Genomic DNA, 22,742 nt, shown 5'->3' on the forward strand with positions numbered 1-22,742 from the left:
CTGGTGGCCAAAGTATTGGAGTTTCAGCTTCAACATCAGTCCTTCCAATGAACACTCAGGACTGATATGCTTTAGGATGGACTAGTTTGATCTCCTTGCAGTCCAAGGGACTCTCAAGAGTCTTCTCCAACACCACAGTTCAAAAGCATCAATTCTTTGGTGCTCAGCTTTCTTTATAGTCCAACTCTCACATCCATACATGACTACTGGAAAAACCATAGCCTTGACTAGACAAACCTTTATGGACAAAGTAATGTCTCTGCTTTTTAATATGCTGTCTTGGTTGGTCACAATTTTCCTTCCAAGGAGTAAGCATCTTTTAATTTCATGGCTGCAGTCACCATCTGCAGTGATTTTAGAGCCCCCAGAAATAAAGTCTGTCACTGTTTCCACTGTTTCCCCATCTATTTCCCATGAAGTGATGGGACCAGATGCCATGATCTTAGTTTTCTGAATGTTGAGCTTTAAGCCAACTTTTTCACTCTCCTCTTTCACTTTCATCAAGAGGCTCTTTAGTTCTTCTTCACTTTCTGCCATAAGGGTGGTGTCATCTGCATATCTGAGGTTATTGATATTTCTTCCGGCAATCTTGATTCCAGCTTGTGTTTCCTCCAGCCCAGCGTTTCTCATGATGTCCTCTGCATATAAGTTAAATAAGGAGAGTGACAATATACAGCCTTGACGTACTCCTTTTCCTATTTGGAGCCAGTCTGTTGTTCCATGTCTAGTTCTAACTGTTGCTTCCTGACCTGCATACAGGTTTCTCAAGAGGCAGGTCAGGTGGTTTGGTATTCCCATCTCCTTCAGAATTTTCCACAGTTTATTGTGATCCACACAGTTAAAGGCTTTGACATAGTCAATAAAGCAGAAACAGATCTTTTTTGAAACTCTCTTGCTTTTTTGATGATCCAGCAGATGTTGGCAATTTGATCTCTGGTTCCTCTGCCTTTTCTAAAACCAGCTTGAACATCTGGTTCATGGTTCACATATGGCTGAAGCCTGGCTTGGAGAATTTTGAGCATTACTTTACTAGTGTGTGAGATGAGTGCAATTGTGCAGTAGTTTGAGCATTCTTTGGCATTGCCTTTCTTAGGGATTGGAATGGAAACTGACCTTTTCCAGTCCTGTGGCCACTGCTGAGTTTTCCAAATTTGCTGGCATATTGAGTGCAGCACTTTCACAGCATCATCTTTTAGGATTTGAAATAGCTCAACTGGAATTCCATCACCTCCACTAGCTTTGTTCATAGTAGTGATGCTTCCTAAGGCCCACTTGATGTCACATTCCAGCATGTCTGACTCTAGGTGAGTGTGAGTGATCACACCATTATGATTATCTGGGTCATGAAGATCTTTTTTGTACAGTTCTTCTATGTACAGTTCTTCTGTGTATTCTTGCTACCTCTTCTTAATATCTTCTGCTTCTGTTAGGTCCATACCATTTCTGTCCTTTATTGAGCCCATCTTTGCCTGAAATGTTCCCTAGGTATCTCTAATATTCTTGAAGAGCTCTCTAGTCTTTCCCATTCTATTGTTTTCCTCTATTTCTTTGCACTGATCAGTGAGGAAGGCTTTCTTATCTCTCCTTGCTATTCTTTGGAACTCTGCATTCAAATGGGTATATCTTTCCTTTTCTCCTTTGCTTTTCACTTCTCTTCTTTTCACAGTTATTTATAAGGCCTCCTCAGACCATCATTTTGCTTTTTTGCATTTCTTTTTCTTGGGGATGGTCTTGATTCCTGTCTCCTGTACAGTGTCAAACACCTCCATCCATAGTTCATCAGACACTCTGTCTATCATTGTTTTTGGTAAGCAGAAGTAATTTTGAAGAAGTCCACTTTATCCAAAAAGAAAAAATTTTATTGTTAGTGCATTTTCTATCCTGTCTATGAAATTTTTATCCTAAGGTTACAAAAACATTCACTTTTCTTCTAGAAGCTTTATGATTCCGATTCCTGTATTTCAAGGTGCAGAAGACTTTCAACTTTGTTCTTTTTTTCAGGACTTTGCATGTTCTTGTTAGGTCCTTTGCATTTTCATATAAATACTGGAATTGGGTTATATATATCTTCAAAAATGCCTTCTAAAATTTTGATTGTGATAGTACTGAATCTATAAATGAATTTAGGAAGAATAATAGCTATGAATTTTGACAGACCCTTTCACTGAACAGGGTACAGGAGCTGCAGTGAAACTCAGCATTGTCTTCAGCACAGCACAGCAAGTTTTTGTGTGCGTGTGTTGTTGTAATGTCTTCAACATTATTTATTGATTTATTTGGCTGTGCTCGGTCTTAGCTGCAGCATGCAGGATCTTTTTTTTTTTTCAGTTATGGCATTCCCAATCTTTAAGTTGTAGCATGTGGGATCTAGTTCCCCAACCAGGGTCCCTCTTTGTTGGGAGCACAGAGTACTAGCCACTGGACCACCAGGGAAGACCCCATAACAACAGTTTTTAAATGTACTAACCAAAATCATTTAAGATAAATGAAAAATAAAACTACAAAGAGATATGTAAGATTTGGTACCACTGTGCTGACCATCAAAAGGGGAGGAGGCACTCTCAAAGGCTACAGATAGGAATGTAGATGTGTACAACCCTAAGAAAGGAAGTTTGGCAATGCTTATCACAATTACAAATGTGTATGTCTTTTTGGCCAGCAGTTTCACTCTAGGGATTTATCTAGTAGCAGATATATTCACACACATAAAAATCCCATGTGCACAAGATTGTGTGTTGTCTGAAACAGCAAAAGACTTTAAATAAATTATGGCATGTCCATACAGTGGAATATGATATAGTTTAGAAAAAGAATGAGAGAATTCCCTGGCAATCCAGTGGTTAGGACTCTTCACTTTCACTTCTCGCGCCCAGGTTCAATCCCTGCTTGGCAACTAAGATCCTACAAACCATGTGGCGCCACCAGAATTACCAAAATAAAAAGAAGGAATAGGAAAATTCCCTATATAAAGAAAGAGAAAGATGTCCTAGATGTATTATTAAGATTAAAAAAAACAAACAAGGAGGTGAAAAACAGTATAGTGTTTACTACCATATAAAGGGTGGGGGAAGATGATTGTGTGTGCGCGTGTACTCTTGTGACCCCAGGGGCTGTTACGGGGATATGCAAAAGTCAATCCTATTTTACACATGAAAAAAAACTGAGACTCAGAGGACTGTGTTGCTAAGAAGCTTTAAAACTGAAATTCAATCTGAGGTTTATGTGCTTAACCACTGGACTTCCCAGGGAACGTGAGTGGTAAAGAACTGTCTGCCAATGTGGAAGATGTAAGAGACATGGGTTTGAGCCCTGGAGGACATTCTTGCCTGGAGAATCCCATGGACAGACGAGCATGGCGGGTTACAGTCAATAGCGTTGCAAAGAGGCACACACAAACTGAAGTGACTTAGCATGCACAATATCACACCATACATCTATGACTAACAATTTTGATATTGATATGTGTACTGATTGAGATAAAAGAAAAAAGCAATTACCTGCTGCCCTTCTGTACCCTCCGCAGTAACCATAGCAACAGAATGTGTTCCTGCTGAGGAAATGACTGCATCATGAGCAGGTACTGTGATGGGCGTTCCATCCTGTGTTACCATTGTAATGGTGTTGCCAATGGCCTGCATGTCAGCTTGAGATATGTTGACCTGTAACACAATGCATTTTAAAGTCAAGCAATGTTTCTTGCTTTCTCTGGTCAATTTTATTAAGGACTGGGCCTAAGCCTCCCATGGATTCCCAGGTGGCTCGGTGGTAAAGAATCCGCCTGCCAATGCAGGAGATGCAGGTTTGATTCCTGGGTCAGGAAGATCCTCTGGAGGAGGAAACGGCAACCCAGGCCAGTATTCTTGCCTGGAAAATTCCATGGACAGAGAAGCCTAGCAGGCTGCAGTCCATGGGGATGCAAAGAGTCAGACATGATTGAGCATGCACACATGCAAGTCTTGTATAAGTCTACTCTGGGAGCAGATAAGCATTTTACAATGGAATAAACTCTTTCAGAAAGAGATCATCAGAAAAACAGTATTTCTTAAATATGTTTTCCTCCTCTCCATCTCTACTGCCAGTTTAGATTTCTATTTTTCTCTCATCTAATTTTTGGCAATAATACAACTTCTTTCTAGATATCTAACCCTTCCCTAATCATCCTCTACCTTGTCACCTTGCTAAAAAACGAACAAATTTCATTATGCTCCCTGCTCAAATCCCCAGTGATGCCCTATCTGTCCAGAATAAAACTGTTAGTAAATTTGTTTAATCTTATATGCCAATTAGTGGACAAAGAGTACTGTGTAGAATTAGTGATGTCAAAAGTGAGGAGGAAAGGGATGAATGGGATGGTCCAAGTGCTCTGTATGTTTCTATCCTGAATACACTCTGCTTCTAGCTGACACTGGCTATCGATAACATTAAGAGTTATCGATTCAAAGGGCAGATTAATCATGGGAGGTAAAGTTCTGAAAGAGATGGGTAAAAAGAAAGTTCTCCATGGAAGAGGCAGTATTGGAGGATAAAGAACCTCATGCATCTATTTCCACAGGTATTAAGACAACAAGTCTGAATTATTTTAGGATAGTGGCATATAGAAAACAATGACAAGTTTGACTGTTGAACAACAACTCTTATATCGCTTTTCCTAGGGAAGTCAAGACAGCTTCCTATTTATTAATTGTGAAGCTAGTTAAGTGAACTCCCATGATTCCAAGTAGGGAGAAAGTCACACCCTGGAAATTCTACAGGTTTACCCATCACTGACTTGCTCAGATCTTTTAATGATGTCCTCATCACCTCAGCCAAACCTCTGCTCATTTCTCAATCTTATCTCCTGGATCTAATTAGCCACCCAATCTATCCCAAGTTTCACGTGGACCCGTTACTTTTCACTGTGTTTCTGACCTTCATCACCTTACCTTTGAAAGATACCCATAACACCACCTGAATTCTACAGAGTGACAAACCTTCTCCTTTACGGACCTCCTTGCATGTAGTCTCTTTCAGCAAGAAAGACTCTCTTCAGGAGATCTAGCACTGCTCACAAGCTAAACTCTAAACTTTGTGCCCCAATTCAAGGCTTTCCTCAACTGGGACCCAACCTACCTTTCAAGCCCAGGCTCAGAGAAATATTATTTAATGTGTCTGGCTTTTGGTGGGTACTTACATGCTGAGTCCCGTCCTGGGATATGAGTGTAACCTGTTGACTCAACCCAGACTGGGTTACTGTGGCTACTTGTGTAGATACAACGTCATCCCCTTCTACACCTGTAACATACGTGATCTGGGACCCTTTAAGAACATCTTCACCTTGACCTGTTTAAAACAAATGAATCATTTATTTGATCAACCTACCAAGCTGTTTAGAAAACAGAGAGAATATTTTAATTATTATGGAGAAACTGACAAAAATGAAAGGGCATATGTACTGAATTCTAAATCATGAAAATGATTTCTAACACCTCCTGTTGATCTCTCCGCCTGCTCTTTTGCAAAGCCAAACCAAATCCAAGCAGACGGAACTAAACTTTCCCACATAAAGAGTAACTATTCTAATTTTGAGAGACCTTGCTTACTCCCTTAGCTGGCATAATTATACAACACTGTCCATGTGTGTTGGGGTGAGGAGTGGGGGAACTGCACAGGGAGACTAACTAGCAAGTAACCCTTCTAACACGGCAAATATGAGCCAAGTTCTTGCAGTCACTTAAGAAGCTGTTAAAAATGATAGGACAATCTTCATAAATATTAACCCCAAAACCAGAATGGTGTGTAAACACAATGTACTAAGTTACTTACTCTTTAATGAGTGACTGATTACAAGTCATCAGTACACAATGACATCACTGTGTAAAGACAGTATTATCTGGGGTAAGGGTAATAATTTCATAAGTGACTGAACAGGAACTCCCACCCAACTTTTTATTTCACAAAAAATCAGCAAGTAAACAGCAATTTCAACTGTCCATTACTGCCATACTTGGCAACCAGTAAGATTCCTTATCCCTCTATTCTATTGCTTTCCACATCTCATGAGGCCAGAAAAAGGGTAATTTTTTTTTTAACTCAAAGGACTTTATACGCTAATTTAAGAGTACTTCTCAAAGTTATGGTTGATGCCTGCACTCATACGGCTATGGTCATCATGGTGTAATTCCTATGACACTCATTATTCCATTTCTTTTTGTTCTGTTCCATGGCTTCCAAGGTGGTTCAGTGGTAAAGAATCCACCTGCCAATGCAGGAGATGTGGGTTTGATCTCTGGGTTGGGAAGATTCCCTGGAGGAGGAAATGGCAACTCACTCCAGTATTCTTGCCTGCAAAATCCCATGGACAGAGGAGCCTAGTGGTCTACAGTCCAAACGGTCGCAAAGAGTCAGACACGACTGAGCACACACACAAGACACAGGCAGATGAGCTTCTGAGGTGGCGCTAGTGGTAAAGAACCCGCCTGCCAATGCAGAAGACATAAGAGATGCAGGTTCGATCCCTGGGTCAGGACAATCCCCTGGAGAAGGGCATGGCAACCCACTCCAGTATTCTTGCCTGGAGAATCCCATGGACAGAGGATTCCTGCAGGCTACAGTCCATAGGGTCGCAAAGAATCAGACACAACTGATATGACTTAGCATGCGCGCACAGCCATTTATTATACTTATTATACCATTACTCCAATGGGGTTCAAAACGTAGGGGATCATATGGGAGAAAAGGAACACAAACCCATTCTTTTTCTTGGAAAAACAATCTTAGTTTAATTTTTTTTTAATAAAATGTATATCATAGGTTATCTTCTAGAACACAAGAAATTCTGACAATCTGAAATGTTAACATTTAAGGAAGACTGAGGAAGATTAAAAAGGGAACAGTCTTAAACCCAAGTTTGACATCATTAAAGTCTACTTCATAATTGCAAGGATTTAGCAGCAAATGTTAACATCTAACCAAGCACACTTACAGTGCTTTGGCTAGAAAATAGCATAGCATTTGAGAGTAAAGGAATTGTTGGGAAGTTCCTGATGGTCCAGTGGCTAGCACTTGGTTTCACTGATGGAGCCTGGGTTCAACCCCTGGTCAGGGAACTAAGATCCTGCAAACCTTGTGACATGGACAAAATATTTAAAAAAGAGTGAAGGAAATGTTATTTTCTTACTGATGCTGCTGCTACTGCTATGTCGTGTCAGTCGTGTCCGACTCTGTGCGACCCCATGGACAGCAGCCCACCAGGCTCCTCTGTCCCTGGGATTCTCCAGCCAAGAATATGGGAGTGGGTTGCCATTTCCTTCTCCATTGCATGCATGCATGCTAGGTCACGTCAGTCGTGTCCAACTCTGTGCGATCCTATGGACAGCAGCCTACCAGGCTCCTCTGTCCAAGAGATTCTCTAGGCAAGAATACTGGAGTGGGTTGCCATTTCCTTCTCCATATTTTCTCACTATCACACGACTAATATCTGAAAAGATAAATTAGAATTACAGGGAATTATTTGAGTAGATAGTGAATGATCTGTTCTTTTCCTTATTCTCCAACCATTTTTTCCCCCTACCTATATGTTTTTCAATCCTTTAATATTAGCTATAAGATTGGGTAAGAATGTTTTAATTTTAAAACTTACTTCATTTAGGAACTACTCAATGAAACAGGACAATATATATGTTTTGTTCTGTTTCAGAAAAACCTATTTCATTTTACCTATTTAACTATGCTGTGTTATTTAACTGAAATCATAGAATCTAATTCTCTAAGATATTTTTCTCAAGAGTTTATCCTTACTGAAATGATATGTTTTTGTGTCTCCCACGACACTACTGAATAGACATGAATCAGCTAAGAGTTAGTTATTTGGGAATGCTTCACCACTCTTGATTAAGACCAACATTCTAATACACCCAAACAGTCTAGCTGCCCCTGCCCTGCCGTGCAGCCTCACCTCACACCACCCTCCCAGGCAGAAATGCCATGCTGGCCAGGCTTCTTTCAGTCTCTCCAATTTACTTGGCTCTCTCCAACCTCAGGGCTTTTTGCATGTGCCGGTCCCTCCATCTGGAACATTCTCCTGCCTCTGCTCCCCGTTTACCACCCCACCCCCCAAACCTTGCACATCCCTGCCTGTACACCGAGTGAACCCATGATCTCTCCAAAAATCACTTCTTCAGGGGAGTTATCTCTGACCTTAGAGACTAGGTTAATTTCCCCTCTTATACATTCCAGAGCATTAAGTACCTTACTTTGATAGCAATTATTGCAGTTGTAAATGGTATTTTTGTGCGACTATTTGAATGAAACTTTATGGTTAGAGACAATGCTTTCAATCATACATTATGCTCATAACTGTTGATTTTCAAACACAGACATAAAAATACTGGGAAAAACCCTTACCTGGGGGAGGCTCAAAGAAGGCTTCCTGCTCCTCCTCGATGGGCTCGGTGTCATTGTGCGCTGTTCGTTTGTGCATGGCCAGTGTGGAGATCTGCTTGTATGTCTTCCCACAGTGATTACAGTTGTATGGTTTGGAGTGAGTGTGAACAACATGATGTTTGTACAAACTGGAATATTCTGTAAACCTTTTGTCACACCCAGGGACTGTACAAACATATGGCTTTTCCCCTAAGAAAAGAATGGCACCGGGAAAAAAAAACAATTTTCAGTTATGAAGGCATAATCATTCCATACCTTCTAGGAGATGGACGGGGAATGAAGGGGGAGGGAAACCACTAGTAGCAAAAATACATAGTTGTCAAATCCCTTTCTATCCTGCTGTAAGGCACAGTATAAGAAAAGACTCTCTGACTATGGTTTCAACTTGCCTCAAAAGGTGGTCTGCACCCTGAGTCATACCCCACACTTGAATACCACTTTTTGTTTAATTTCAAGAGATGTGAAAAATAAGGATGGAGATAGTTACTGCCCAGCTACAAGCTTTGATGAGGACTTTCCAGGCAATCCAGTGGTTACGACTAGGCAGTGATACTGCAGGGGGCATGGGTTCGATCCTTGGTTGGAGAACTACGATCTTACATGCCACATAAAGCAGCCAAAAAAAAAAAAAGCATTGATGAAACTGTTGTTGTTACTTATAACTAGATAATCTAGATATCATCAGTGATACTATATTAATAATGAAAATAATAAATGTAGGGAATGCCCTGGCGGTCTAGTAGTTAGGACTCTACACTTTTACTGCAGAGGCCCTGGGGTCAATGCCTGGTCTGGGAACTAAGATCCCACAAGCCACTTGGTACAGCCAAAAATAATAATAAAAATAATAAGTGCAATGATTAGTATAATGTATGTAGCTTACCCTAAGGGTTTTATAAGGATAAAAAAGAAACATTTTCTAAAGAGTGTATGAGACATAGTCTGGACACATATTTCATATTAACTTCACTTGACTTCTTGTAACCAATCAAAAGCTATTAAATATTCACTAAAAACAATTCAATGCAAAGCAATTCTTTTCCCATGAAACAGTTTGAGAATAATACAGGCAGTGTACATATTTTTAGAACTTTTCATTATAGAAAATTTCAAACATACACAAAAGTATAGAGAAACAGTGCAATAAACCAATCATCTAGCTTCAACTATCAATTCATGGCCAATACAGTTTCAATTATTCACCACATGTTTGCTCCCTCTGAAACAACTCCATGTACATTCCATCTCATCCATAAGTTATTTCTGACTGTATAAAAGATGGATGCTTTTTACAAAGAACAAAATTACCAATAATTATTTAATATCACAATATCTAGACACTGTTTGTATGTCGTGGGTGGGGGGTGGTGCCGCAGGGAATCTAACACTGCAGGGGGGTGGGGTGGGTGGAAGCAAACTAGAACAAATTAACCTAATCATAGTTTAAATGAATGCTTTTAACCACTTAAAAGAGGTATGGGGGCCAGGGTGAGGGAGAAGCAGCTAAAGTAACTCATATACACAGTATCTAATAGTCTATCTTGGACTACCCTGGAATAGGGAAAACTACAAACAAATATTTAAGTCTTCTTGGTAGGCTTGTTTATTGTAGTACTATGGGCAAAATGGGGCTTCCTTGGTGCCTCAGACAATAAAGAATCTGCCTGCAATGTGGGAGACCAGGGTTTGATCCCTAGGTTGGGAAGATCTTCTGGATAAAGGGATGGCTACTCACTCCAGTATTCTTGTCTAGAAAATTCCATGGACAGAGGAGCCTGGCAAGCTACAGTCCATGGGGTCCCAAAGAGACCCCACTGAGCAACTAACATTTTGAGAGGCAAAACAACTTGGAAACTATTTTAGACATAATAAAAGACTGAATAATGAATAAATGTATAAATGCTGTTGGAAGCGAGAGCTCTGACTATGGAAGAAGGAAAATGCAAACATGGAATGTGAGAAGAAAAGAAAGAGCTCTGTGGGATGAACTGGAATTGGAGGTACTGGTGTGAACTCAGTCTCTAAAATGTGCTTATGTGTGTATACACAGGCATATCCTACTCTGTCCTCATTTTACACCTTCTGAGGGTAACTCATCTTTTTCACGGTTCTAAACATGGTAAAGCTATCCTCAAACAGTGGTTCTAAACACAGTAAAACCACCCACAAATAGTAAAATCACTAAGGTAATCTGTAATATACATCTTAGACATTAAGTATTTGAGATTGTGTCTTGTCCTCTGCCCAGCCCACAGGTTGGGTTGAAGTTTTTACCTTGGGGAATGGTTGTGGAGGAGACATGATGAGGGCAAGACCAGGCAGGAAAATGTCAGGCAATTCCAACTCAGAGAACCAGCCCTATTCATATTCAGGCTTGAGCAGTAACTGCCACTAAGTGGCACCAAACCACAGTCAAGATATAAATAAATTGGGGGGGGAGCAGGGGTGGCCTTATTTTTTTGGTTTTGTCTTGAAACACTAGTTTTTACAATTGAGGTATAACTGACTTACAATGTTACATTAGTTTCAAGTGTATAACATAGTGACTCAATAATACTATGTATTACAAAATCATCACCATGATAAGTCTGTCAACATACCAAGTTACTACAATATTATTGACTATATTCTCTATGCTGCACATTCTAGAACTCATTTATTTTATAATTGGAAGTTTGTACCTCTTAATCTCCCTCACCTATTTTATTCATCCACCAATCCCCTGCCCTCTGACAACTACCAGTTTTGTTTCCTTTATCTATGAATCTGTCTTTATGTTTGTTTATTCATTTGGTTTGTTACAGTTCCACATGTAAGTGAAATTATACAGTATTTGTCTTCCTCTGTCTGACATCTCACTAAGCATAATACCCTCTAGGTCCATCCATGTTGTCACAAATGGCAAGACTTCATTCTGTTTTATGGCTGATACTCTACTGTAGGTATGTATGTAAATGTATCACACTTACCCATTCACCTATCAATGGACACTTAGGTAGCTTTCATATCCTGGGTATTGCAAATAATGCTGTCATAAACACAGGGGTGTATATATCTTTTTAAGTTAGTGCCTTAGTTGCTTCATTCAAATACCCAGAAGTGGAATTGCTGGATTGTATGGTAGTTCTGTTTCATTTCTGAGGAAACTCCAAACTCTTTTCTGTAGTGGCTGTACCAATTTACATTTCTACCAACAGTGCAAGAGGATTCCGTTTTCTTCACAACCTTATCAACACTTGTTACTATCTTTTTTTTTGATAATAGCCATTCTGACAGGCTCGAGGTGATATCTCATTGTGGTTTTGATTACCATTTCCTGGGTGACAGCGATGTTGAACATCTTTTCATGGAGATATAAATGGATCTGAGTTGCACTTTAGAGCTCCCTAATGGCTAGCTGCAGTCTCAACTGGGTCGGTCATCTGATCATCCTTCCAAAATGGACCGCATTTTACACAGCTGAGTCTTATGCTCCACTTATACATAATGTGGGCTTTTATTGCACTATCTACTTGATAATCATCAGCCAATCTTTTCTTCCAACCCAGACCTACTTCCTGGGTCAGGACAACATTTACAACTACCTACTGGATATCCTTGAGGGGGTTTCCCTGATAGCTCAATAGATAAAGAATCTGCCTGCAGTGCAGGAGACCCGGGTTTGATCCCTGGGTTTTAAAGATTCCCTGGAGAAGGAAATGGCAACCTACTCCAACATTCTTGTCTGGAAAATCCTACGGACAGAGGAGCCTTGCGGGCTACAGTCCATGGGGTGGAAAGAGTCGAATACGACTTAGCAACTAAACCACCACTGGATATCCTTACTTTAGTGACTTTTAACCATGTATGCATTTAAAAGACCTGGAGGATTTTTAATATATACTGATACCTGGGCCTCACCTCAGTAAAACTATGTCAGAATCTTTGCAGACAGGATCTGTGGAATCAGTCTATTTTAAAAAGGTGAATCCGATGTACAGCCACATTTGAAAGCACTACTCTACCTGCATATTCCAAAGATCATAATGGCCAAACTTAACGTAGGCATCCCTCTTTGTGGTTGTTGTTTAGTTGCTATGTCGTGTCTGACTCTTTTGCAACCCCATGGACTGTAGCCCGCCGGGGTCCTCCATGGGATTTCCCAGGCAAGAATATTGGAGTGGTTTGCCATGTCCTTCTCGAGGGGATCTTCCCGATCAGGGACTGAACCAGCATCTCCTGCATTGCAGGTGGATTCTTTCCCACTGAGCCACCTGGGAAGCAGGCATCCCTCTGACTGTAATCTAATTTGCCCATAAAACATGTTGAATGGGTAACTTTCAGATAATGAGTCTATATTCCATTACTTTAGATGGGAAAAATAGTTTTCCCAATTCATCTAAAAACCCCAACCATTTTCCCCAAATATTACAAAAAGGCTCTTAACCCACCAAGAATGTCTGCATAATATGAAGCACTTAAAACACCATTTATCTAATTATTAACACTCTGAACTCAGTAGCATGTATAAATTTGTGTGTAATACACAATAATAGCATAGTATCAAACAGGAATTTTGTTTTCTTTCTACACCACAAACACGTACTGTAAGTTTAAAATGAAATCTCTTAAAAATATTTGGCCATGTGATGCAAAGAGCCAACTCATTGAAAAAGACTCTGATGCTGGGAAAGACTGAAGGGAAAAGGAGAAGGGGGCGGCAGAGGATGAAATGGTTCAATAGCATCACTGACTCAATGGACATGAATTTGAGCAAACTTTGGGAGATAGTGAAGGTCAGGGGAGCCTGGAGTGCTGCAGTCCAAGGGATTGCAAACAGTCAGACACAACTTAGCAACTGAACAACAAATCTTAAAGACAGATAGAAAGGAATGCAGATTATATTAGCAAAAGACAATTTTTTTTTCCTAATCTACAGCCTTCTTTTCCAGGCCTCTGAGGTTTTCACAGGATATTCTACTTTCTTAGGAAACACAAATAATGTAGGCAAGATGATGGCAATAATGTATAATAAAAAAAAGTAATGTATAATATACAATGTGAGTATAAGATATGACTGCATCAGAAACATGACTGCAGTGTATTCTATGTTCTCTCATTTAGATTCATATGCAACTTAAAATCTTTTCCTTTTATAGAAAAATGCATGTATCAAGTGGATTCATTACAGTGGGGTTTCAATTTGAATCAAATTATGAGTAAAAATTTTATAAACCATAACAGCAAATATACAGATGGTAGAGTTCAGGTGGTGAGGGAAACCCAGAGAGCTGTATATTGCAAACCCACACTATTATCTTCCCTTCCCAACCTGGTCTTCTTCATCTTAGCATTATCACTGAACCTATCACACAAGCTAGAATGACAAGTTCTTCTCATTCCTCATGACTAAGTTGGTCATCAGGTCCTTTGCTGATATCTCTTCAATATCTTTCATTTTTATCCTTCTCCATCTCACTCACTTCAAATATTCTAATGGCCCTTAATCAATCTCCTTGCTTATGGCCTCATCTCCCTTTAACGTCTTTCTATAGCATTGACAGAGTAATTTTTTTCTAAAAAAGTAAGTTTTCTTTAAATCTTCCTTCCTCTCTATCCATAGCAGTATCCAAACTTATTAATGTTCCTTTCTCAAAGTAAAGGGATTGCTATAGATGCCTGAAAATATTTCCAGAGATATCCAGGGGTCTGTAGAATGTAGCCTGAGAAATACTATCTTACACAACTAACACTCCATTCTAAATGTCTTTTAATTTTGAATTATTACAAGTTTACTCTTAATATGAGTAATAAAAATAATGCATTAAAAATTTCTTATAAAACTAATGTATCCTCTCATTCTCCTCTCCATTCCCATCAAAAATACAACCACCTGAAACTAATACAAAATTGTAAATCAACTATACGTCAACTATAAAAAAATACAACCACAAAGCAGAACATCAAATTACAAGCTTTTGTGCGGTAAATGGCACCATCAAAAAAAAAAAAAAAAAAAAAAAAAAAAAAAAGAACAGGGGAAAATATCTATAAAAATTGGATTGTGGTGATGGTTGTACAACCTCGTGAATATACTAAAAAAACAATGAATCATATACTTTAATGGATGAATTGTATAGTGTATGAATTGTATCTCAATAAAGCTGGTAAAAAATATATACATAGATACTCTGCAACAATTATGCCTATTACCCCTCCCTAAATCAACTGCCCTTGACAATGTTTTGTCTATCTCTGCATTTCTGATGCCTAGCAGGGGAACACACAGCAGACATGCAATAACTATTGCATAAATGCAACTGCATAATTACATTACAATATTGCATAATGTATAAATGCTAAGGTGAAGTTTGTTCAAGTTACGTAATCCACTGCTGTGGCTGGAAGGGGGGAAGAGATTCCTGCAAATGGTTTATGGGAGAGGCAGGAGTTAAAAAACTGAGCCTTGAAAGACAGAAGACCAAGAACTACAGACCGTTACCTGTGTGTATTCTCACGTGGTTTTTATAATTGGTTGCACTGGCAAATGCCCTCCCACATCCTGGTTCTGTGCAGTAATAAGGTCTTTCTCCTGTATGTGTCCTAATATGCACTTTTCTGATATTTGATGTTGTAAAAGACCGACCACAGCCTTCAAAGTGACATTTAAAGGGCCTTTCTCCTGAAAACACAAAGGGAAATACATTAAATGGTGCAAAAATACAGATAATTAAAATGTCAATTCTGCTTAGGATCATTCATGATCAGACTCTATAGCCTTTTCGTATTGAGCTTCCCTTTGTTTTTCTTGTTTTCTTTTTTTCTGCAAACAGCATTGTCTACTCCAAACGTAAATTTACACAGGAAAATCTGAATAGTATTCAAAACTCATCACCGATTACATGACTTTCCAAGACGGGAGTCATCCAGAAAGGCATATACTAAAAAATGAACTGAGATAAGCGACAAAGAACTATATATCACAAAGAAATACAAAAGAAAAACAGAGTCAAGCATAAGGATTAAGTTAGAATAGCCCTGGAATACCCTAAAAGCTTATCTCCTCCTTTATTTATTCTATAACACTTAAAGAAAAAAATTTTTTGTCTTTTTAAAATCTAGTGCCTCATACATAATATGCATTAAAAATACTCACTGAATATATTATTCTCAGGAGCTTAGAAACACCTTGTTATTGTTATATTTCATATAACAATAAGAGCATGAATGAAATAGAAGCAGGGACCTACAGCTTTGTTCCTGAACACTGTAAAGCCGATTTGGAATCATATTTGAACTAAAAGTTAAACGCTGATGAGGAGAAGAACCTCCATGAAAACTTGCTAAACTATCTCAGAATACTTAGAAATATCTGGGGACAAAGTGATAAGATTACGTTTAAAACATCTGCAGTAAAATCTCAAACTAAATGACCTTGTGCTATCAATATATTACTTAGTCAACAGCTTATAATAGCATCTCTTATCAACAGTTTCTGAAAGTCTTCCAACTCTGATCCAAGGCAAATAACTACCTTTACAACACCAATCCGCAAATAATCAAATACAGGGACAGGAGGGGAGGGGAAGGGAGATTTGAACAAAGTACCCCTTAGGGAAAGGAGAGAAGGAATTTAAAGGGTAGGAAAGATGATCACAAGAAAGGAACAAGCCTTTCTTTCTGTGGGGCTGTAAGGACGTCAGATTCTTTTCTTTTTTTAGAAGCAGCTTAAAGCAGGAGAAGCCATGCTAAACTGGGAAGAAATCGGGTGCCTTAGGTGCTGGTCTCAGCTGGGCGACTAAGTGGACGTACAATCCTAGATAATTAAGCCTGTTGCTCAGATAATTCCTAAAAACTGAGAGGGTTGGCAATCTAGGGCCACTGCTAATGTTTTGGAACACGGAACCCACTGAGAATCTAACTTACAGGCCCTCATCCTGGAAAAAACGAATATGCACAAACGGCAAACTACATGGAGTTTCATGAGTTTAAGAGAAGCCCTTGATACTGACTCCCTGAAGCACTTCTGGAAACCACGTCCCCAAGTCCCTCCCTGCAGATGAAGAACTCCTGGCCTAGATAGAGTATTTCTTCACACCAGTACCTGTATGAGTCCTGATATGTTTTTGTAGATCTCCTGAAGTTTTGAAAGATTTGGTACAATTATCTTCTGAACACCGATATGGCTTTTCTCCTGTATGAGTTCTGACATGACTTTTTAATCCGTAACCTTTAAGAAAAATTTCAAAGAAATTTAATTATACAAGACTCCTGTAAGCATGCCTACTGAGATTAAGCTATTGAAAAATACAGTAAACACCAAGGATATAATAATAGGCAAACACAACAGAATAACTATTAAACAGGTATTAGAGCATGCTAGCTCAGGACTGTCCTGCTGAAAATTCAACAGTTTCATCTCTGACTAGAAGAAACTGTGTGTTTCTTTTTTTAAAGTGTCCCCATCTTATTATATGTGCATTGCTCACACTCCAAAATCTTGAAGCAGAATGGAGGCATGGAGTGAAGAACAGGGCGGAAGTCAGGAGGCCTGGCACCAGTCCTGGCCCTGCTGCATGTGTCCCAGGGCAGGACCCATCCCACTGCTAAGCCCCAGATCTTCATGGTTCCCCCTAGAGTCTGTCCTAATGTTAAGCTCTGAGTCAGTGTTAATGCTCAGCTTTTGTGTTTCTTGCTAAAAGAAAGAAGTGTGTGGAGTGAAATATGAACACAGTAGGCAGAAAGAAACAGGTCTGAGGAGAAAAATGAAAACACAAAGAGAACAGACTAAATGGGACAAAAGGCAAAAAGGGAGAGACTGGAAAACTAGTCACTGCATGCCCATTAATTCAGACCAAGGCAGGCGGTCAGTTCCTTCCTCTGACCTGTCTCTGCTTGACTCCCGAGTGGAACCAAGAAACAAAGCTCAAGGTTTTACCTGTTGCAAATGCTTTCCCACAGCCTGCATGCTCACACTGGTAAGGCCGGTCTCCTGTGTGTGACCGCTCGTGGACCTGTCATTAAAACAAAAGCATGAGTGTTTCCTTGAGGCACTCTGCAGGAAGATGGTCTCCACAAAGACTTCCTCCTCGCCCCCAACTGCTGAATTATATTGTTGCTTGTATATTATTTTTGAAAGACAGAAGGTAACTTTTCTCAAAAACTACTAATTCTCAATATAGACCAAATGCTGTATGTTAAGATGTACTCATTTTAAGTAAGAGATTGGAATACTGGAGGTGTGAGCTTTTCTAGAGTGCTCAAAGGTGTTTGTATGGAACATGTACCTGCTGAGAGCTAGAAGTACAAGGAAACACTATACAACATAAGGTTAAGAGTGTGGAGGCTGCTGCTACAGGGGCCTTGATCTGGAGCAAGGCTTCACCACTGACTAGTGATGTGACTGTGGCATCTGCCTTCTCTCAGCCTCAAAGTTCTCTCTGTAAAACAGGGGCATACTAATACCTACCACAGAGGGCTGCTGTGACAAATGAATACTCATGATAATGCCCAATATTTACTGAACTTTTACCACGTGCCAGGCCATACTCTTCAGTACTTTACAGACACAGAATTAACTTACTTAATTCTCACAGCTACTCGCTGAAGGAGGTATATAATCTTTATGGTCCAATATTACAGATAAGGAAGATGAGGTACTAAGAGGTCAAGTAACATGTCAAGGTTACATACTAATAGACAGCAGAGATGGGCTCTGGGGCTGCTATTCCAAATATGCTAAATGCACACGTCCTAACACACTGTAAGTTATTCAATAAAAGTTAACTATTATTTTTTATGAGTGATGGTATATTGTGTTTAGCTTCAATCAAAATACTTGGCCTATGTATTTGACAGGACAAATCAACACCAACTTTTGCTGGATTGAGCAAATCACTGTTAACAGAGTGATTACATCCACATCTCCCATATAATTACATAAATTTCACATCTGAGAAAAATTTATTCAAATATGTAGAATACCTATCATGTGCTATAACATATGCTGGACACTAGGGAGACAAAGATGAAGAAAGCATAGTCCTAGTCCTGAAAGAGTTTATTTCGAAAATCTGCATAGGTTTTTGTGTGTATATGAGTGTGATCATTTTATCTTGATAGGTGGGGGAGAACAATGGTGTCTGAATGTTACAAGTATATCAAATTGGCGTTTAATGTCCTGGATACCCTCATAACTAGACACAGCCTTCTTTCGTATATACCTTCAGATGGTGAGCTGTTGTATACAATTTTCCACATCCATCATAGCCACATCGAAAGGCCTTCTCTCCACTCTGTTGAGATTTAGCAGTTACTCTTGTTGCATGTCCTTGTAAGACAATCTAGATGAAATAAAAAGTACAATTTAAAGTATTTACACAGAAATAAAGTAGATGAAGTTACAATTTTCAGGAAAAAAAATATAAAATGTGGGTTTCCAGACTCAGGTCATTATTTTCATCCTGAGCCAGTCGGGTTAATTCTGTTATACGGCTGAAGTCAGCAGCTCTGGAAGAAGTCAAGAGGAGATCCACAAGGGGGCACAATCAGCACCCAGAGATTGTAAACTGAAAACAAGCCGGGCAGCATACATTGATCCATTGTATGCAGCTGTTCCTTGACATACTCCAGTGAGTGTGTCTGTGTATTTTTTTAAATATTTAAAATTTTTGAAATTTTAAAAATGATATTATACTTATATATACACATATACATATAATAATATTTTTGGAAATATAATGTGCTAAGTCACTTCAGTCATGTCCGACTCTTTGCGACTCCATGGACTGTAGCCCGCCAGGCTCCTCTTTCTATGGGATTCCTGAGGCAAGAGTACTGGAATAGAGTGCCATTTCCTTCTCCATTAAAATACAGTATATATGTAAAATAATGCTTTTAAATATATATATATATTGGTACATATGTTCTAAAAACAATGTAAAAGTTGTTTTCAATTTCAAAAGTAATGAAAAAGAAGGGGTTAGATCATCTGAGTCACCTTGGGAGACATCAGAATCCATATGATGCTAGTTTGTGGGGAAAAAAATGGCTCAGATGGTAAAGAATCTGCCTGCAATGCAGGAGAGAGACCCAGGTTTGATCTCTGGGTCGGGACGATCCCCTGGAGAAAAGAATGGCTACCCACTCCAGTATTCTTGCCTAGAGAATTCCATGGACAGAGGAGACTGGCAGGCTACACTCCATGCGGTTGTAAAGAGTTGGACACGACTAAGCAACTAACACTTTCACACTTTCAGTTTAGAAAATCACTTCTCTGGAACTGAACACCATAAGACTTTAAACAATTGCACTGATGTTAGAGGTTTTTTTTGGAGAAGGAAATGGCAACCCACTCCAGTATTCTTGCCTGGGAAACCCCATGGACAGAGGAACCTGGTGGGCTACAGTCCATGGGGTTTAAAGGTTAGACACAACTTAGCAACTAAATCGCCACAGAGGTTTTTTAAAGATGATGACCTATTTTAGAAATTAAGTTACCATGAAACTTGAAGAATGACTTTCTACTTTGTGGGCATGTGGTGATGGTGCTGCCACATCCTATCTGTGCAGACTGTCCTACTTGGCTCAAAAATAACTCTGCCAAAAGCCATTTTATACTATAAAGATTTCAAAATAATGGAGCAAAGATCATCATGACTGATGAGTTACAACAGATGCTAAAAGCTGAGAGAGAAATCTGAAAATAAAAGACACAACAAAGTGAAACAGATGACTCTACTGGCCTTTTTTCAAAGAGCTGTTAGAATCTCTTTTGTTTCTATTTAAAGAGAACTCTCAGTTCCAAAAGAGGTTCTGTCACACCCCATATCACTTGCACGTCAACATGGAGTTTTGGTAAACAAAAATTTCATAAGTATATTTTCAATTGCCTGGTGCTTTTTATTCCTATTCCTATTCTTTTTTCTTTTTATATTTATAAACCCTGCATCGAAGAAAATGAATATGCTTCATGGAATCTGATTCTGGTATCAGAACTGATAATTTTATTTATATTGCTAAATATATAAGCTTCTGAACAATGAGTGTTCCCTCCATCTTCAGGTTCCACCTAGAAATTTTTAAAAATCTGCACAACACTATGATTTAATACATTTCATTTATTCATAGGATATATTTACATTAAATAAAGTTTTCTAGGGTAGATAATTTTAAAATTTTATTTACCATACTGTAAGGGACAAAACAACTTTTAAAAATCATTCTGCTCTTTGGGAATGGTCAGGTCCTCATCATTCTAAGTGGGAACGGCAGGCCTTCATCATTCTGAGCAATGATCTACTACAGCAATACACACTTAAATGGTGGCGGGTGGGAGGTCAGGGTGTGGAGGAGCTACAAGGGTTGGGAGGACAGAAGAGAGCCCCGCATTAGAGGGTAACAGTATAGAAGATGTGGTTCAGTCTTTACAAAACAGACACGGATGGCTATACAGAGTCCGTCTTAGGTTTTTCCTTGTGACTGTTAAATCAATTAAAAAACAAGCAGTGGGAGAGGGAAGGAGAGGGTGAGATGTATGGAAAGAGTAACATGGAAACTCACATTACCAAGTGTAAAACAGATAGCCAACGGGAATTTGCGGTATGGCTCAGGAAACTCAAACAGGGGCTCTCTATCAACCTAGAGGGGTGGGATGGGGAGATGGGAGGAGGTTCAAAAGGGAGGGGATATATGTATACCTGTGGTTGATTCATGTTGAGGTTTGACAGAAAGCAACAAAATTCTGTAAAGCAATTATCCTTCAATAAATAAATAAATAAAAATCAGAAGAAAAAAAAAAGGAAAAACCAAGCAGTGGATCTCAGTGTTATTGCTGAATTACAAGCTAGTAATTATCTATGTTCATGTATTGCGGTATATTAATAAATGTTGCAGGGCACAATTTTCTAAATAAAGGTAGGCTTACGTTGTTAAAACATCTAGATAAAAATTGGGCACACTTCCTAATGGGTGCAAGCTTGAAAGTATCTTTACCAAAAAAAAAAAAATGATATAATTCCACATCTTCTCTGCCTAGGAAATTCCATCCTTCTAAATCTATGATGCCTGTTCTCATCATTCCAAACAGAGCAGATTCTTCAAATCCTCAGCATCTCTGTAATATTTAGCTTGTATCATGGACTTGGCACTTGATGCTACTGTCTTATTTTAAAGAATTTGTATTTCTTTTTCTTCCCTATTAGCCTAGCAGTTCCTCAATGTCAAAGTCTATATCATATATGCCGTCATACCTCACAGTGCTAGGTAAAGGGTTTATACCACTAACTATATGAGCATAATTCTAAGGAACTAAAAGTCATTTCAGTCAGTCAGTTCAGTCGCTCAGTCATGTCCGACTCTTTGCGACCCCATGAATCGCAGCACGCCAGGCCTCCCTGTCCATCACCAACTCCTGGAGTTTACTCAGACTCACGTCCATTGAGTCGGTGATGCCATCCAGCCATCTCATCCTTTGTCATCCCCTTCTCCTCCTGCCTCCAATCCCTCCCAGCATCAGGGTCTTTTCCAATGAGTCAACTCTTCGCATGAGGTGCCCAAAGTACTGGAGTTTCAGCTTCAGCATCAGTCCTTCCAATGAACACCCAGGACTGATCTCCTTTAGGATGGACTGGCTGGATCTCCTTGCAGTCCAAGGGACTCTCAAGAGTCTTCTCCAACACCATAGTTCAAAAGCATCAATTCTTTGGCACTCAGCTCTCTTCACAGTCCAACTCTCACATCCATACATGACCACTGGAAAAACCATAGCCTTGAGTAGATGGACCTTTGTTGGCAAAGTAATGCCTCTGCTTTTTAATATGCTATCTAGGTTGGTCATAACTTTCCTTCCAAGGAGTAAGCATCTTTTAATTTCATGGCTGCAGACACTATCTGCAGTGATTTTGGAGCCCCCCCCCCCCAAAAAAAGTCTGACACTGTTTCCAGAATCTTTTGGGGGGGGGTGTCAAAAAAGTTCTAGAATTAAAACTGTGATGATCACTGCTCATCTCTGTGAATCTACTAAATCCACGGAGGTGCACATGTTAAACTGGTGAATTGTATAGTACGTGAAATATATAGTAGTAAAATTAAAAGGAAATAAATGGTAATTGGAATAAGAAAATTTCTCTTATTTGCAAAAACCAGAAGAGTCTCTATGAATCCCATAAAAAGTAACTATTATTTTAAAAATTTCACTATTATTTTTTCTGATTATAATAGTAACACATATACATTGGGGGAATTTGGTTACTATAGCAAAGAGTAAAGAGAAAAAGTTCAAGTGAGCTGTAATTCCAGCATCCAAAAAATAACTGTTAATATCTTGGTTTCTATTTAGCATT

The 22,742-nt window shown here is 39.2% G+C and overlaps 1 protein-coding gene across 3 annotated transcripts in view; it reads right to left on the reverse strand.

Annotated features, from left to right (window-relative positions):
• Nucleotides 1–22,742, reverse strand: part of ZNF143 (zinc finger protein 143) — a 61,085-nt gene that overhangs the window by 10,888 nt on the left and 27,455 nt on the right. For all 3 annotated transcript variants that reach the window (XM_043480721.1, XM_043480720.1, XM_043480722.1), the window contains exons 8-14: nucleotides 18,624–18,743; nucleotides 17,339–17,414; nucleotides 16,505–16,630; nucleotides 14,903–15,082; nucleotides 8,383–8,610; nucleotides 5,171–5,319; nucleotides 3,498–3,659 (exon numbers count right to left, since the gene is read on the reverse strand). In XM_043480721.1, the coding sequence (XP_043336656.1) occupies nucleotides 3,498–3,659; nucleotides 5,171–5,319; nucleotides 8,383–8,610; nucleotides 14,903–15,082; nucleotides 16,505–16,630; nucleotides 17,339–17,414; nucleotides 18,624–18,743 (1,041 nt within the window). The remainder of the gene's footprint in view (nucleotides 1–3,497; nucleotides 3,660–5,170; nucleotides 5,320–8,382; nucleotides 8,611–14,902; nucleotides 15,083–16,504; nucleotides 16,631–17,338; nucleotides 17,415–18,623; nucleotides 18,744–22,742) is intronic.

The sequence above is a fragment of the Cervus canadensis genome, chromosome 11 (assembly GCF_019320065.1).
Source record: "Cervus canadensis isolate Bull #8, Minnesota chromosome 11, ASM1932006v1, whole genome shotgun sequence".
Taxonomy (NCBI): Eukaryota; Metazoa; Chordata; class Mammalia; order Artiodactyla; family Cervidae; genus Cervus; species Cervus canadensis.